The sequence below is a fragment of the Clarias gariepinus genome, chromosome 12, assembly GCF_024256425.1.
Source record: "Clarias gariepinus isolate MV-2021 ecotype Netherlands chromosome 12, CGAR_prim_01v2, whole genome shotgun sequence".
Classification (NCBI taxonomy): domain Eukaryota; kingdom Metazoa; phylum Chordata; class Actinopteri; order Siluriformes; family Clariidae; genus Clarias; species Clarias gariepinus.
The window spans coordinates 25,358,387-25,373,042 of NC_071111.1; the positions used below are offsets into that span (position 1 = coordinate 25,358,387).

General features: G+C 38.4%; 1 protein-coding gene across 1 annotated transcript in view; it reads left to right on the top strand.

The window, feature by feature from the left end:
- The window catches only part of LOC128533810 (NLR family CARD domain-containing protein 3-like), a 144,465-nt gene extending 133,183 nt beyond the window's left edge, over positions 1–11,282 (top strand). The window contains exons 9-10 of the mRNA XM_053508071.1: positions 671–844; positions 11,105–11,282. Of these exons, the coding sequence (XP_053364046.1) occupies positions 671–844; positions 11,105–11,282 (352 nt within the window). The remainder of the gene's footprint in view (positions 1–670; positions 845–11,104) is intronic.
- The last annotated feature ends 3,374 nt before the right edge of the window (positions 11,283–14,656 follow it).

Sequence of the window (14,656 nt, forward strand, 5' to 3'; positions counted from 1 at the left end):
CAGATTCTGTAAAACGCTTACGTCTTTGATGCGAGTTGCCTCTGTGTCCACCATGATGGTTGTTTTGAAGAAAATTATAATGATGGTTCAAGTGACGTATAAACTGGAGGTTGGGCCTAATTAGCATACTAACTAATAGTTCAGGCTGCACAAAAAAAATAAAATAATTATAGATAAATGCGCAAGGCCAATACAATAATGGTATCACTTATTATTTTTATAAATATTTTTCTTATTTATTGTGTGCTTATATAGTCAGAATCAGTCTTTAAAGTATATGGCTGTGTAACGTACATACTGTACCTGACACAGTATTTAAGGAAATTAAAGTATATCTGTAATGTATTATATTTAATATGTTTTTTTAATTTTAATATTTATTTATTTTTTTAAATGATAAACTTGTCTGAACAAAGCATTGTGAGACTGAAGCATTGTTACACAGAGACTCTGAAAACAGGGCGAGAGCTACAGAGCATTATACTAGTAGTGAAGTACATAAGATTTAGCACTAACACATTAGACAATACATTCTATAGTTTAAACTATTTACTTAATTTCAAACTACCTAACAAAAATCATGACATTTTACAAACACATCAGCTTTAAAGTAAGTATTAAATAAATATTAAAATCTGGTGATGAAGAGTGTCATTGTGTCTCTCTACAGGTTGCAGTCTTGTGGTGTCTCAGATGAAGGCTGTGCTGCTCTGACTTCAGCTCTGAGATCAAACCCCTCACACCTGAGAGAACTGGATCTGTCCTGGAATAGAGTAGGAGACTCAGGAGTGAAGCGTCTCTGTGCTGTACTACAGAATCCTCTCTGTAAACTGGAGACACTGAGGTAAGATCATTTCTCTGAGAGTCACATGACCTGCTCCTCAGTAAGACACATTCTCTAATAGTGAGACTGACGCAGAAGTTTTAGGTTGATCATCAATGTCCTGAGGAGGAAGATTGTTTCTTTTCACTGCACACTGATGATTTGTCACAGAGTCTTTGGGTCAGATGTACGTATGTGAGAAGCTGCAGAGCAAAACATGACTTGATGTGACTGCAGTGTGTCTGAAATGACTGTGAAATTACAGAGAAGGTAACAGGGAGTTGCATTGTGCCTTTTTAGATTTAGAGAAAGCGTATGACAGGGTGCCAAGAGAGGAGCTGTGGTATTGTATGAGGAAGTCTAGAGTGGCAGAGAAGTATGTTAGAGTGGTGCAGGACATGTATGAGAGCTGTAAAACAGTGGTAAGATGTGCTGTAGGTGTGACAGGAGAGTTTAAGGTGGAGGTGGGTCTGCATCAAGGATCAGCTCTAAGCCCTTTTTTGTTTGCTCTGGTGATGGACAGGATGACAGATGAGGTAAGACAGGAGTCCCCATGGACTATGATGTTTGCAGATGACATTGTGCTCTGTAGCGAGAGCAGGGAACAGGTGGAGGAAAATTTGGAGAGGTGGAGGTATGCTCTGGAAAGCAGAGGAATGAAGGTTAGCCGCAGCAAGACGGAATACATGTGTGTAAATGAGAGTGACCCAGGAGGATCGGTGAGGCTACAGGGAGCAGAGGTAAAGAAGGTGCAGGATTTTAAGTACTTGGGGTCAACGGTCCAGAGCAACGGGGAGCGTGGAAAGGAGGTGAAGAGGCGGGTACAGGCAGGTTGGAATGGGTGGAGAAAAGTGTCAGGTGTGTTGTGCGATAAAAGAGTATCAGCGAGAATGAAAGGAAAGGTGTACAGGACAGTGGTGAGACCAGCGATGCTCTACGGCTTAGAGACAGTGGCGCTGAAGAAAAGACAGGAGGCAGAGTTGGAGGTAGCAGAGCTAAAGATGTTGAGGTTCTCTTTGGGAGTGACAAGGATGGATAGGATTAAGAATGAGTTTATCAGAGGGACAACCCACGTTAGATGTTTTGGAGATAAAGTCAGAGAGGCCAGATTGAGGTGGTTTGGGCATGTTCAGAGGAGAGATTGTGAATATATCGGTAGAAGGTTGCTGAGGCTGGAACTGCCAGGCAGGACGTCTAGAGGAAGACCAAAGACCAAACAATCACAACACTGGGACGCTGCGCTTATTGTGGCAGGGGACTTTAACAGTGCCAACCTCAAACGCGCAGCGCCGAACTTTTAACAGCATATCACTTGCCCCACCAGGGGCGAAAGGACACTGGATCATTGTTATATAACTGTCAAGGACGGCTACAAAATGTCATGATTTTTGTTAGGTAGTTTGAAATTAAGTAAATAGTTTAAACTATAGAATGTATTACCACCGTTTGTTAAATCCGACCACGCCGCCATCTTCCTCATGCCAAAATACAAACAAAGGCTGAAACAGGAAGTTTGGGTTCAGAGGGAGGTCGCGCGCTGGACGGACCAATCGGTGGCCGCGTTACAGGACGCACTCGATGACACAGACTGGGACATGTTCAGAAACAGCTCCGATGATGACGTCAGCATGTTTACGGAAGCGGTTGTGGGATTGGGAAACTAGCAGATGATACCGTTGAAAAAAAGACTATTAGAACGTTTCCCAACCAGAAGCCGTGGGTGGATAAAACCACCGTGATGCTTTGAAATCTCGCACCGCTGCCTACAACACGGGACTCGCGTCGGGGGACATGGAACCGTACAAGGCTGCGTCATACAGCGTCCGGAAGGCGGTGAAAGAGGCGAAGCAGCGCTACGGGAGAAAACTAGAGTCACAACTCCCACAGAGTGACTCTAGGAGCCTGTGGCAGGGATTAAGGACAATTACGGACTATAAAGCACCAACAACCGGTATGACGAACGCGGACGTGACTCTGGCAGACGAGCTGAACACTTTCTATGCTCGCTTTGAGGCTGCAGCCAAAGACGCTAGCGATGCTAATGCTAGCGGCGCTAACGGCTGCAGACAGGAAGTCACTGCCAGCATCGGAAGCGCGTTCATCATCACCGAGCATGACGTGAGCCTTCAAGAGAGTGAACACCAGGAAAGCAGCAGGACCAGACGGCATCTCAGGTCGTATTCTCAGAGCCTGCGCAGACCAGCTAGCACCTGTGTTCACTGAGATATTCAACATCTCTTTATCTCAGTCGGGATAATTTCCTCCACACTTACCACCAAGCTGGAGCACCTGGGACTCAGCTCATCCATGTGTCAGTGGATCTCCAATTTTCTGACTGGCAGACCACAGGCAGTAAGAATGGGCGGACATGTCTCAGCCTCCCTCACTCTCAGCACTGGAGCCCCCGAGGGTTGTGTTCTGAGCCCCCTGCTGTACTCTCTGTACACCCACGACTGCATGGCCACTACCAACTCCACCACCGTCATCAAGTTTGCTGACGACTCTGTTGTGGTGGGCCTGATCACGAACAACGATAAGACGGCCTACCTGGAGGAGGTTGGAAATCTGGAGAACTGGTGCCAGAGGAACAATCTCCTCCTAAACGTCAGTAAGACAAAGGAGCTGATAGTGGACTTCAGTACAAAGCAGGTGAGGAACTACCAGACCCCCATCATCAACAGGAGCCCAGTGGAGAGAGTGGACAGCTTCAGATACCTCGGTGTTCACATCACGCAGGACCTGGCATGGTCCTGTCACATCAACACCGTGGTAAAAAAGGCCCGGCAGCGTCTCTACCACCTCAGACGCTTGAAAGACTTTAGACTGCCCTCCAAGGTGCTCAGAAATTTCGACTCCTGCACCATAGAGAGCATCCTGACGGGAAATATTACGACCTGGTTCGGGAACAGCACCATGCAGGACAGATGAGCTCTACAGAGGGTGGTGCGATCAGCTGAGCGCATCATCCGCACCAAGCTCCCTGACCTGCACTCGATCTACAGCAAGTGGTGCTTGACCAAGGCCAGGAAGATCGTGAAGGACCTCAGCCACCCCAACAACGGACTGTTTACTCTGTTGCGGTCTGGGAAGCGATTCCGCTCCCTGAAGGCCAACACAGAGAGACTGAGGAGGAGCTTCTTCCCGCAGGCGATAAGGTCTCTCAACCACACCACTATGCAGAACTAACACAATCTTTTCACAATTGATCAATCAATCTTTTTACATCCATGGATACTCTGGACAATTCCACGCACATCACATCTACACTACATGTTTACGTTTACATCCTGGACCATTGCACAAAGACACTTTAATAACTTTGCACACCTACCTTCACATCTACATTACATGGTTACGTTAACGTCCTGGACCAGTGCATAAAGACACTTTAATAACCTTTGCACAAAGTCACTTTGTTCTATGAATATTTGCACACCATCTTTCTTACAAAATATCAAATTTTCTCAATTTCCTAACTGCTCTTGTACAGTACAGGATATTTCAATTTGTACAGTATATTTCTATTTTTCCTAGTTTAATTAAAATTTTTTCTATTTAATCTTTGTTCTGCCACCCAATGCGCCCTGCATATGTTGACAGACAGATAACTCCTCTACCAATCACCACGCTGAAGCAGACATTCTGTTCACTCTGTTTAATGGATAACTGGAAGTGGGGTAAAACTAAAAAGAACAAATTAATTCTAAGTAAATAAAAGAAAGGAAATATTTTACATACTGTATAACTCCTAGTGTACCGTAATCATGTATACAATAACACTGCATACAAGTCTGCACTGATGCATATAAAATAAGCACTGTAAATGCAAATAAAGTATCTGCAATCTTTTACATTTCAAACTGTATACTAAATAAATAGCAACATAAGTAATATAGCATTTGTGTATAACCAATAAACACATGGTGACACACCCCTGTATAAAGAATCAAAGTTTGAACTTAACACAAATACTATCAAATATAGTTTAATTCCACTTAACATAAACTCACATACCAACGATACGACAAAAACTGTAGCAGATGGCTTGAGATGGAAGAAACCACAATAACAGGTTGCTCTCTTTTATGCAACACACTAAAGCTGGTCCTATATTGATGACATCATCAGCAAGCTACAACTTTTAAAGGAGCCAGCACCCTTTTTTCTAATATCACACATGACAACACAATCTTTCTATCTTGTTTCTTTTATTCATATTTATTTCTTATTATAAGCTATGATTCTCCTTTAGGGTCACGGGCAGTCGTATAAGCATTTCACTACATTTCGTACTGTGTATGACTTCTGTATGTGACAAATAAAATTTAAATTTGAATTTGAATTTTATGTAACCACATGAGCAAAAAAAAAGATGATTTTTAAAAACTGTTAGATTTTATCTGCTAAACCAGTTTCATTTGTTTATTATATATTTTCCAGATAATTTTTCCCTAGTGTATTTTTGACTTTACCTGCTTCTTCATTTCTTTTTACTCCTACATGTGCTGGTACCCATAGGAAAGAGCTCCTTACACCCTTCTGGTATAATTCTGACACTATTTGTAAGATGTTATCTAGATGGTTTTGTCTGCATGAATTTCCTGTTTCCAGACTAGTGATGGCTGACATGCTATCTGATACAGTTATCACCTCTCCTTGATAATTCTTTTCTACTCATTCAAGTAATATTTGTATACTTGTGAGTTTAACCATATATTCTGATAGTTGGTCTGTTGTTCTTTCCTTAGCTGTTATCTTGTACTGTGGAATGTAGAATACTGTCCCTGTTCATGCTGTACCTGGATCTTTTCATTTCTCTGTATATATATTATTAGTTTTATTATTATTACTTATTTCCTGTTGTGTTTACATGGTTTTGAATTATTATTCTTGTTATGTGTGATGAGTTTGTCCTTTTTTTTTGGTTTTAGACTTACATCTATTGGTGGAGTTAATAGTTTCCATGGTGGGTGCTGTATAGTGCCACAGTGGGACTGATACAGTATCAAGCTTCTGTAGTCCTAGGCATTTTGCTTTGGTGTCCCCTGTCCAACAGATTGGATTTGTTGTGTCCCAGCACTCTTTGAGGATGGCCTTCATTGGGTACTCTTTATGTCCTTGCAGATTTACCCAGTATGCCAACATTAACTTTATTTTTGCTTCATTCTTAATGGCATTTCCCTAACTTCTACCTGTATGACTACGACTGGGTTTGAGATTGCATTATGTCAAATAGCTTTAGGTTAAACTCTGCTGCAGACATACAATATACGCTATGCTGCCATAATCTAGTGTTGCTCTTATGAGTTCAAAATAAACATTTCAAAGTACTTAACATGCTAACAGAGGGTCAGCGCCTGCGTCTAGTAACCCATGGCAACAGTGGTCTTAGGTTGATGACGTAGTTAGTCCTTTATCTTCTTGGTGTTTACTGGCGGTTGGCATCCACTATGTTGCATTACCACCACCTTCTGGTCTTGATCTACCTCCACTTTCTTTCATTTTAAATCCTCTTTTCTAGTCCCATCGCCCTTAATAAACCCATCAAATACTTTCATCCTTGTTCTCTTTCTCCATTTTCTAAAATAATTTTTACAGTGTACTTAACCTTTCCATATTCTCTGGATGTTTGGATGAAGCTCCCTTCAATGTTAAATGTTTTCATTTTTTGTTGAGGAAAAAGCTACCATTTGGTTACAGTTAAAAAATTAAACCCAATTTTCCACAATAACACACACTCGCCAAAGCCATTTTATTTTAAGAAGTCAATTTTAATTTAAAATTTAAAATGTAAAATGAGACAGCAACCAAGTTACTTAAACCACAGTGGATTTTTTTTTAAACAAAATGAATTAATTCTAAGACATGAACAAATCTTGTTTGGCTGTGCAAGTAATAAGAAACAATGCTACGTATATTAAATCCTAGCATGCCAAAGACTAGGATGGAATAATGACTAGTATACGTGAAGTTATATTGGTATAATATATTGTATATGTTTATACTTAAAGCTGTTTTGGGAGGCTAATTTTGTACTGAGTGTATTTATGATGTACTTAAATTATACAAAAACCCAATTCATGTGTACTTTTACATGCTAAAGACACAGACCATACATAGTTCTCACAATAATGTGTTGGATGGTATGTTAAAATTAAGAAAAAAAAATTACGCTTACATCTTTGTTGCGAGTTGACTCTGTGTCCACCATGATGGTTGTTTTGAAGAAAATTATAATGATGGTTCAGGTCACGTGATCTCAGTGCCATGAAAGGGAGGTTGGGCCTAATTAGCATACTAATAGTACAGGCTGCACAAAAAAAAAAAATTGTAGATAGATGTACAAGGACAAGACCTTTACAGTATTGCTCGTTATTTTTATGAATATTTTTATAAACTTGTCTGAAAAAAGCATTGAGCATTTACAGTAACTGAATCATTGTTAAACATGAAGTGAAGTACATAAGATTTAGCACTAACACATTAGACAATACATTCTATAGTTTAAACTATTTACTTAATTTCAAACTACCTAACAAAAATCATGACATTTTACAAACACATCAGCTTTAAAGTAAGTATTAAATAAATATTCAAATCTGGTGATGAAGAGTGTGTCATTGTGTCTCTCTACAGGTTGTGGGATTGTGGTGTCTCAGATGAAGGCTGTGCTGCTCTGACTTCAGCTCTGAGATCAAACCCCTCACACCTGAGAGAACTGGATCTGTCAAAGAATAATAATGTAGGAGACTCAGGAGTGAAGCGTCTCTGTGCTGTACTGGAGAATCCTGACTGTAAACTGGAGACACTGAGGTAAGATCATCTCTCTGAGAGTCACATGACCTGCTCCTCAGTAAGACACATTCTCTAATAGTGAGACTGAAGCAGAAGTTTTAGGTTGATCATCAATGTCCTGAGGAGGAAGATTGTTTCTTTTCACTGCACACTGATGATTTGTCACAGAGTCTTTGGGTCAGATGTACGTATGTGAGAAGCTGCAGAGCAAAACATGACTTGATGTGACTGCAGTGTGTCTGAAATGACTGTGAAATTTACTAAAACACTGTAACTAATCACACAAACTGCACCTGGGACACAAACTAAATGCACTGTGTGTGAGCTGTAGGGTTTAAAAGCAGCAGGGAAATGCAAATGAGAAACATTTTATTGGTCTTAAAGCTGAAATAATGTTTATTTTGTCAGTGAACATTCGTCTCCATCTAACTGCTATAAACAGGATTTCCTGATACTGTATGTACAAAAGAAGCAGTATTAAAACCGTGCAGTATTTATTAATAGTTCTTTCACTGAGCTCTTAAATAGTCTTGTATTATTTTACATTTAGTGAGAAATAAAAAATATCTATAAATAAACTTACTGACTCAAATACACTCATACAGTAACACAGAGCTGAAGTTGAGAACAGGATCAATAGGTGTGTGTATGAGAGGAGATCACAGTGTATGATCACTACTGTATGTTTAATATAGAGAATGTGAAGTTACTTCATGTTGTTAAATGCATGGTGTCTGAAGTTTTATTTATTATCAGCAAAGAAAGTAAGAAATTAGATTTGTGACATGGTGTTTACTTTCGAGATGAAGAAGAGTAAACCTAAGGAAAAGGGACCTTACTGGGAGAAGTTAAATGCCGGTGCCAAGCAAAGATTTTTTGAGGAACTTGTAGAGATCAAAAACTTTCATCCGTATGACCTGGTAGCTGAAGAGTGGATGAAAGACCCAGACACACAACCCCTTCTCACAAACCCTGACATTTTAATTACCTGGTTGTGTGACCTGTCTGAGAAGCATAGGAGACACATAGAGTTCACTATCCATCGTCTCTCATCATCATCATCATCATTACACTTCTATCTGCAACTCCTCCTAAACCATTCATGTGTATTTGACCAAACCTTCACAGAACCTTCATTAGGAAGCCTAGATGTGCTCTAGCTAATTCATTTTAGACGTAGCACATTCAGTCGATAGGTGACACGTCTTTCTTGAAAGACTTTTTTGGAATAAGTGTTTACACTTTACAAGAAAAACTAACGAGTGTTAAAACTACAAGTCACTGTAAGTTTATGAACAATTCTGCAGTGTCTGTGTGTAAGATCTACTGATCCACAATCCAGTGAAATGTGAGAGCACAGGCGTACTTACTAAGTTAAAGTGACACTCTGCTTTTGAACTGGACTATCAGCTATCAAACCGAACAGAAATGTAAACATGTGGAATATGTAGTAAAAGGATTGTTTAGGTTGTATAAATGATCATGTGACCTGCTATGGCAGTGTTTCTGATGCAGCAGTTTCGTCCTGACATAGCGACGTCATTTACCAAAATCGAGCTACTGAACAGGTCTAACACACAGAGACGCCTCATCTACCAAATTCAAATCTTATTTGTCACCATAAACAGTCTGATATGCAGTGAAATGTTTAAATGATGTTTGGCGTGATGTTATGTAAGGGTTAAAACGAGCCTCCAAATTTTTACGTTTAATACGAGTTAAAAGAAGAAGGATTATTGCTTTTGCGTCCGTTACACGATACCAGATGACCCCAAACCAGGAGAGAGGCGCGCACACACACACACACACACACACACACACATGATGTGTCTGTAGTTCTATTTATTATCAGCAAAGGAAGTACACTGCATATGTTTTTACATATGAAAACAATTAAAACATATTTAGAAAAGACATTAATTAAGTAACATATCAAATAAACAGACAATAAACCTTATTTAATCTTCAATTATGATTGGGATTTTTATCTTGCCATATGGAAACAGTATCATTAAAACTAGGACACGTTCCTAGTAATAAGAACACAGTGAGAACACAGAACACAGTATTAATAATTATTTTTTGTTTTATTTTTACTGAATTTCAACTTTTTTGATTTGCACTAAATCTTGCACAAAAGAAGGAAAGCACATTGTTAGGTTTAAAAGAAGAGTGTCCCAGTTAAGTTTTAGGCCCCCAGTCCACTGAGCCCAATTTACTTATTTTTATTATTATTATTATAATTATTTGCAAATTAGTCGTTAGTATCGGGAGGGAAGTTGGAGCATGTTAAAGAATTTCGTCTGCCCCCTCCGGACATTAACTCCTCGGAAACGCCTTGGTATCAATTCTTTAGCTCCGTTATCAAGTCATTATTGATTTTTAAGCGTATTTATGGACTCATTATTGTTTTTTATCGCCTCGATACCTGTTCAGCAACATTCAGCAGCCAAACATTGTCATATTAAATGTAGATGGAAGTAATGACAAAATCAACAAAGTGATATTTTTAAGGAAAACACTGCTGATTAAACACGATTAAAAGATATATTTCATGTTAAAGTCCGATGCACAATAGAAATGTTTTCATGTAAATTGTAATAACAAAATAACTGTGTAGACAAAAGAGTTCTAGAGAACAAGAGCTGTTTGGATTTATATTCATCTGAAGTGATAATGAACTTCCTCTCTCTGTGAATAGACTGTTCATCTATATAGACTGAGCCCTGAACTCCAAACCTCCTTAAGACTTCAGCAGGCCATGTCCAGTCCTTATGGTCTCTTATCAATAGAGTCAATTCAAAACCAGTCTCCCAGACCTCGAAGCCATACATCTCTCTCCACACTTGACTAGGAAAGAGTAAAAGACTTAAAGAGTAAAAGACTTCAAGTCTGACTAATCTACCTGTGCTTCAGATATAGCTAGTCAATGTGCCAAGCTTAATTAAATACAATCCATTATTCATGTACAATTTCTCTGTGTTTTTATAATACAGTGTTCATTATGTTACATCAAAAGAACAAAAGTGTAAGTCATAGAGAGAGACATATCAGAAAACCGGGGATCTGGCAACCGCTCCAACAACACTGTGCTAATTTCCACCTGCTTCTGAGACGAGGACAAAATAATGTGTAAAACTGACGACTGTTAATCTCACAGATTTTATTAAATTAAACAGAATATGTAATCAGATTCACTTTCACACTTTTTTGGATGTTTCTTTCTGGAATCTTTATGTCAGTTTTTCCGTAGGATTTTTTTTTTTTTACAATGAATTTCACATTTAAACCTGTAGAACCTGATGGATCCAATTTGTAGACATTTCTTACTCTCCATTAGATTTATAATTCAGGAATATCTATTTAAATGATCAGCAAGTAATCTGGTTTATACAAGACATGAATATTATTTATTCCTTCATCTTCTATACTCCTTATCCTGTGTATGATCTGTGATGAAGAGTGTGTCATTGTGTCTCTCTACAGTTTGCAGTGGTGTGGTGTCTCAGATGAAGGCTGTGCTGCTCTGACTTCAGCTCTGCGATCAAACCCCTCACACCTGAAAGTACTGGATCTGGTCTTGAATAATGTAGGAGACTCAGGAAAGAAGCTGCTCTCTGCTCTTAAGGATGATGAACATTACAAACTACAGACACTGAAGTGAGTAATGACCTTTTTGTATTATTGTTGAAATAATAAAAGACTAATTATATAAGTAATTAATCATTAGTTTGTAAATTTCTATTCAGTCCTAATAAATATACGATTAGCAGGTTAGAAGTGTTATCACTGTTTTATTTAAATATTTTTCTCTAACAATATGCTTTAATGCTTTAATGTTTTGTGTTCAGTAAAGTTGATTTTAAATTCATGTGAAGTCAGAAGACAGGGAGTCAGTCAGAGTCTACAAAATGTCACAAATGAGTGCATGAGAGTGATTGTAAATGAACAGCTTGTCTCCTTGTGACACCCTGCTATCTCTGACTTCATACTGCTGCTTTTGTCTGAACAAGATGATCTCTGCTTTTCCCTGTTTCTGGAAGCAAACTTAATTCTCCTAAAACTTTTCTGCTACAAATATTGTATTTAAGCCGCCACTTTCCTCACTCTGACACTTCTTCCAGCACCCGACCTCCACACCGTGTCTTCTGTCATTCCTGTAAAATTCACCTCAGCTTGTTCTTAAAGTCTGCACTTAAATATAAATGTAGAACAAGAGCTAAATGACTCAGTAGTGTTGATTATTTAAAAAGCTCCAAAGCCTGTGATTGGATAAGAGCAGTGATGTGATGAGTAAATATCTGCTCATGTTCCTGTTATAACACAGATGTTACTAAGAATGAAAAAATGTTGAATGATTAATTATAAACAGGAGATGATGATGTTTCCCTTGAAGGAGAGATGATTACATGCTGTTGATCATGAAGTACCACAGTCCAGTTTATGGTTATTAATACACATTTTTCTTTTAGATTTAGTTGGTGATAAACATCTTTGTGTGTTGAAGACTCCGGTGTTCCTGTGTTTCCATGTTGGTGATAGAGAACATGCTCATAAACACATCATTCATTTAGTTATAACACATTAAACAGACTCAGAGACGTGAGAAGTGTGTGTTCATCGTGCACAGTGAATCACAGACTGAGTGAACACAGACAAGTGGAGTGACACAAGTCATCAAATCTGCCAGTTCTGTTATGAAATATATGAAACATCAGCCTTGTTGTGGTCGCTGCTTGTCCAAACACATTCATGGACCAAAATTAACTGTTGTATGACGCAGGTTTGATGGGTCATTGATTATTCTGTGTTTTTAATAAGTGTTATTTTTTTTTTGTACTATACTATGTTTTTAATTTTGTTGTGCATATTGTTGCGTTTTTTTTTTTGGCTTTACAATTAAAATGACATTGTATTTAAGTGCTTATAGTGTCCATAATTTAATAAAATACATAAAAAAAATAATGTTATACATGTCATGGAACACGTTTGCAGTGGCTGGAGTGGATCCACTTCACACTTTCTGCTACCTTCACTGCTGTCCGTGTCACTAGGAGCACCTGGAACGGTCCCGATCACCTCCTGGCCTTCCGGTTCTTTCTCCTGAGGTCCTTCACCACCACCCAGTCTCCTGGTTTCAGGTCATGCAACTTTCCCTTTGTGGCAAGACCTCCTTCACTTGGGCCTGTACTCCAGATAAAACCTGCGTGTGTGTGATCTGAGGTGTTTTGGGGGGTTCTTGTGCTCGGTCTTTTCACTTTTTCTAAAAAGTGGATTTTGTGAAATCGTTATCTTTCAAGTGAATTATAAAAGGAAACAAGCAGCAACAAGCGAACAGGGTAAAATGATTTATTTGTTTTTAATGAACTTCTAACAGATGGTTTATTTTAATATAGCATTATGTTTAAAAGATTTTTAAAGTATTGTGTGTGTGTGTATCTGACTGTCTGTCTGGTGGGCGGTAAACAAAGTAATTAATGTGTTTACTGGTGTGTGTGTCACATAAGCTTTTTAAACACATAGAGCGTCATTTAAGAGACAAATGGCATTTGATTTTGCTGCTTTTCCTGGTTACAGGATCCTCATGATAAATGTTCCTCCTTGTCCTTCACACAGTATACTGGACTTTATCTCCACAACTGGCAAAGTACATAATACACCAGTTCTATATATATCCATGGTCATCAGTTAATAAGATAAAAATGAAAATTTGTACTAATGTGTGAGAGACAGGTGGCTGTAAACAGTCCTCGTGATCACCAGGCTGAGCAGCTGGGAGAGGAGATGCTGTGCTGGTCTACTAATGGGACAGTGAAGGGGACGCTTGTCCTCCAGACCAGACTGTCTCACATAATACCTTAAAAAAGAAACAATATGTAAAAGGTTAGAAGTCATCACTCAGTGACCCTTATAATCATATTCTCATAAATTAATCATTATCATGATGGTGATTGTTATCATGAACTGAGAGTTAAAACAAGAAGCAGAGTGACGTCTGGTGGTTTGTGGAAATTCCAACAGCTGTAAACTCAAGTGGGATTTTATATTACATGTGAGAAATGATAGGATATAGGATGTAGTATGTTGTATGTGGGGTCATTATGATCCATCAGAAAAGCTTCATGACATCAAGGCATCGATTCTACACGTCTCTGGAACTGAGCTGCAACTTAAACAAACATCATTTTACAAAACATCGGCTGTTTTAATGGTGACAGAGACACTGCTTAAGACGTCCATCCAAAATCTCCAACACAAGAAGAACTGCTGATTTGACAGCATATGATTTAGATTATTTTTATACTCATTTCCTCATTACAGTCATCCTGTAAGACAGCACTCCTATAAGAATAGCAAAGTTTGATTATAGAATAAAGATAAACAGTTAGAATAACTCTGTATTGAATGGGAGGGACAAATGCAGCCGACTACATCAACTACAACTACATCTTTACATTTAATGCCTCACCTTTCTGTAAGTGCACTTATTTTGTGATGAATGTGAATTGTGTTAACTGTGATGTTTCTGATAATCAGATTATTAAAATACTGCAGTAAATGGACGATCATTTGGATCAGTCGAACTCTTTTGGAGAAGGATTGGATCTCATTGGTTATCTGCTAATCTAAATCTGATACTAGTAGCTCAAATTCAAATTCAAATTTTATTTCACATACACAGTCATACACAGTACGAAATGTAGTGAAATGCTTACACGACCGCCAGTGACCTTAAAAAGAGAATTAAAACTTATAAGTAATATCAATAGAAGAAATATGATAGAAAATTTAAATAAAAATTTAACTAGAAAAAATAGAACCTGAAAATAGAAATATATTGTACACATAGAACTATAATGGTGTGCAAATATGCATAGAAAAATGACTTTGTGCAGGTTATGAAAGTGACTTTGTGCAATGGTCCAGAATGTAAACGTGAACATGTAGTGTAGATGTGATGTGCGTGAAGTTGTCCATAGTGTCCATGGATGTATAAAGATTGATTGATTGATTGTGAGAATTGTGAAAATATTGTGT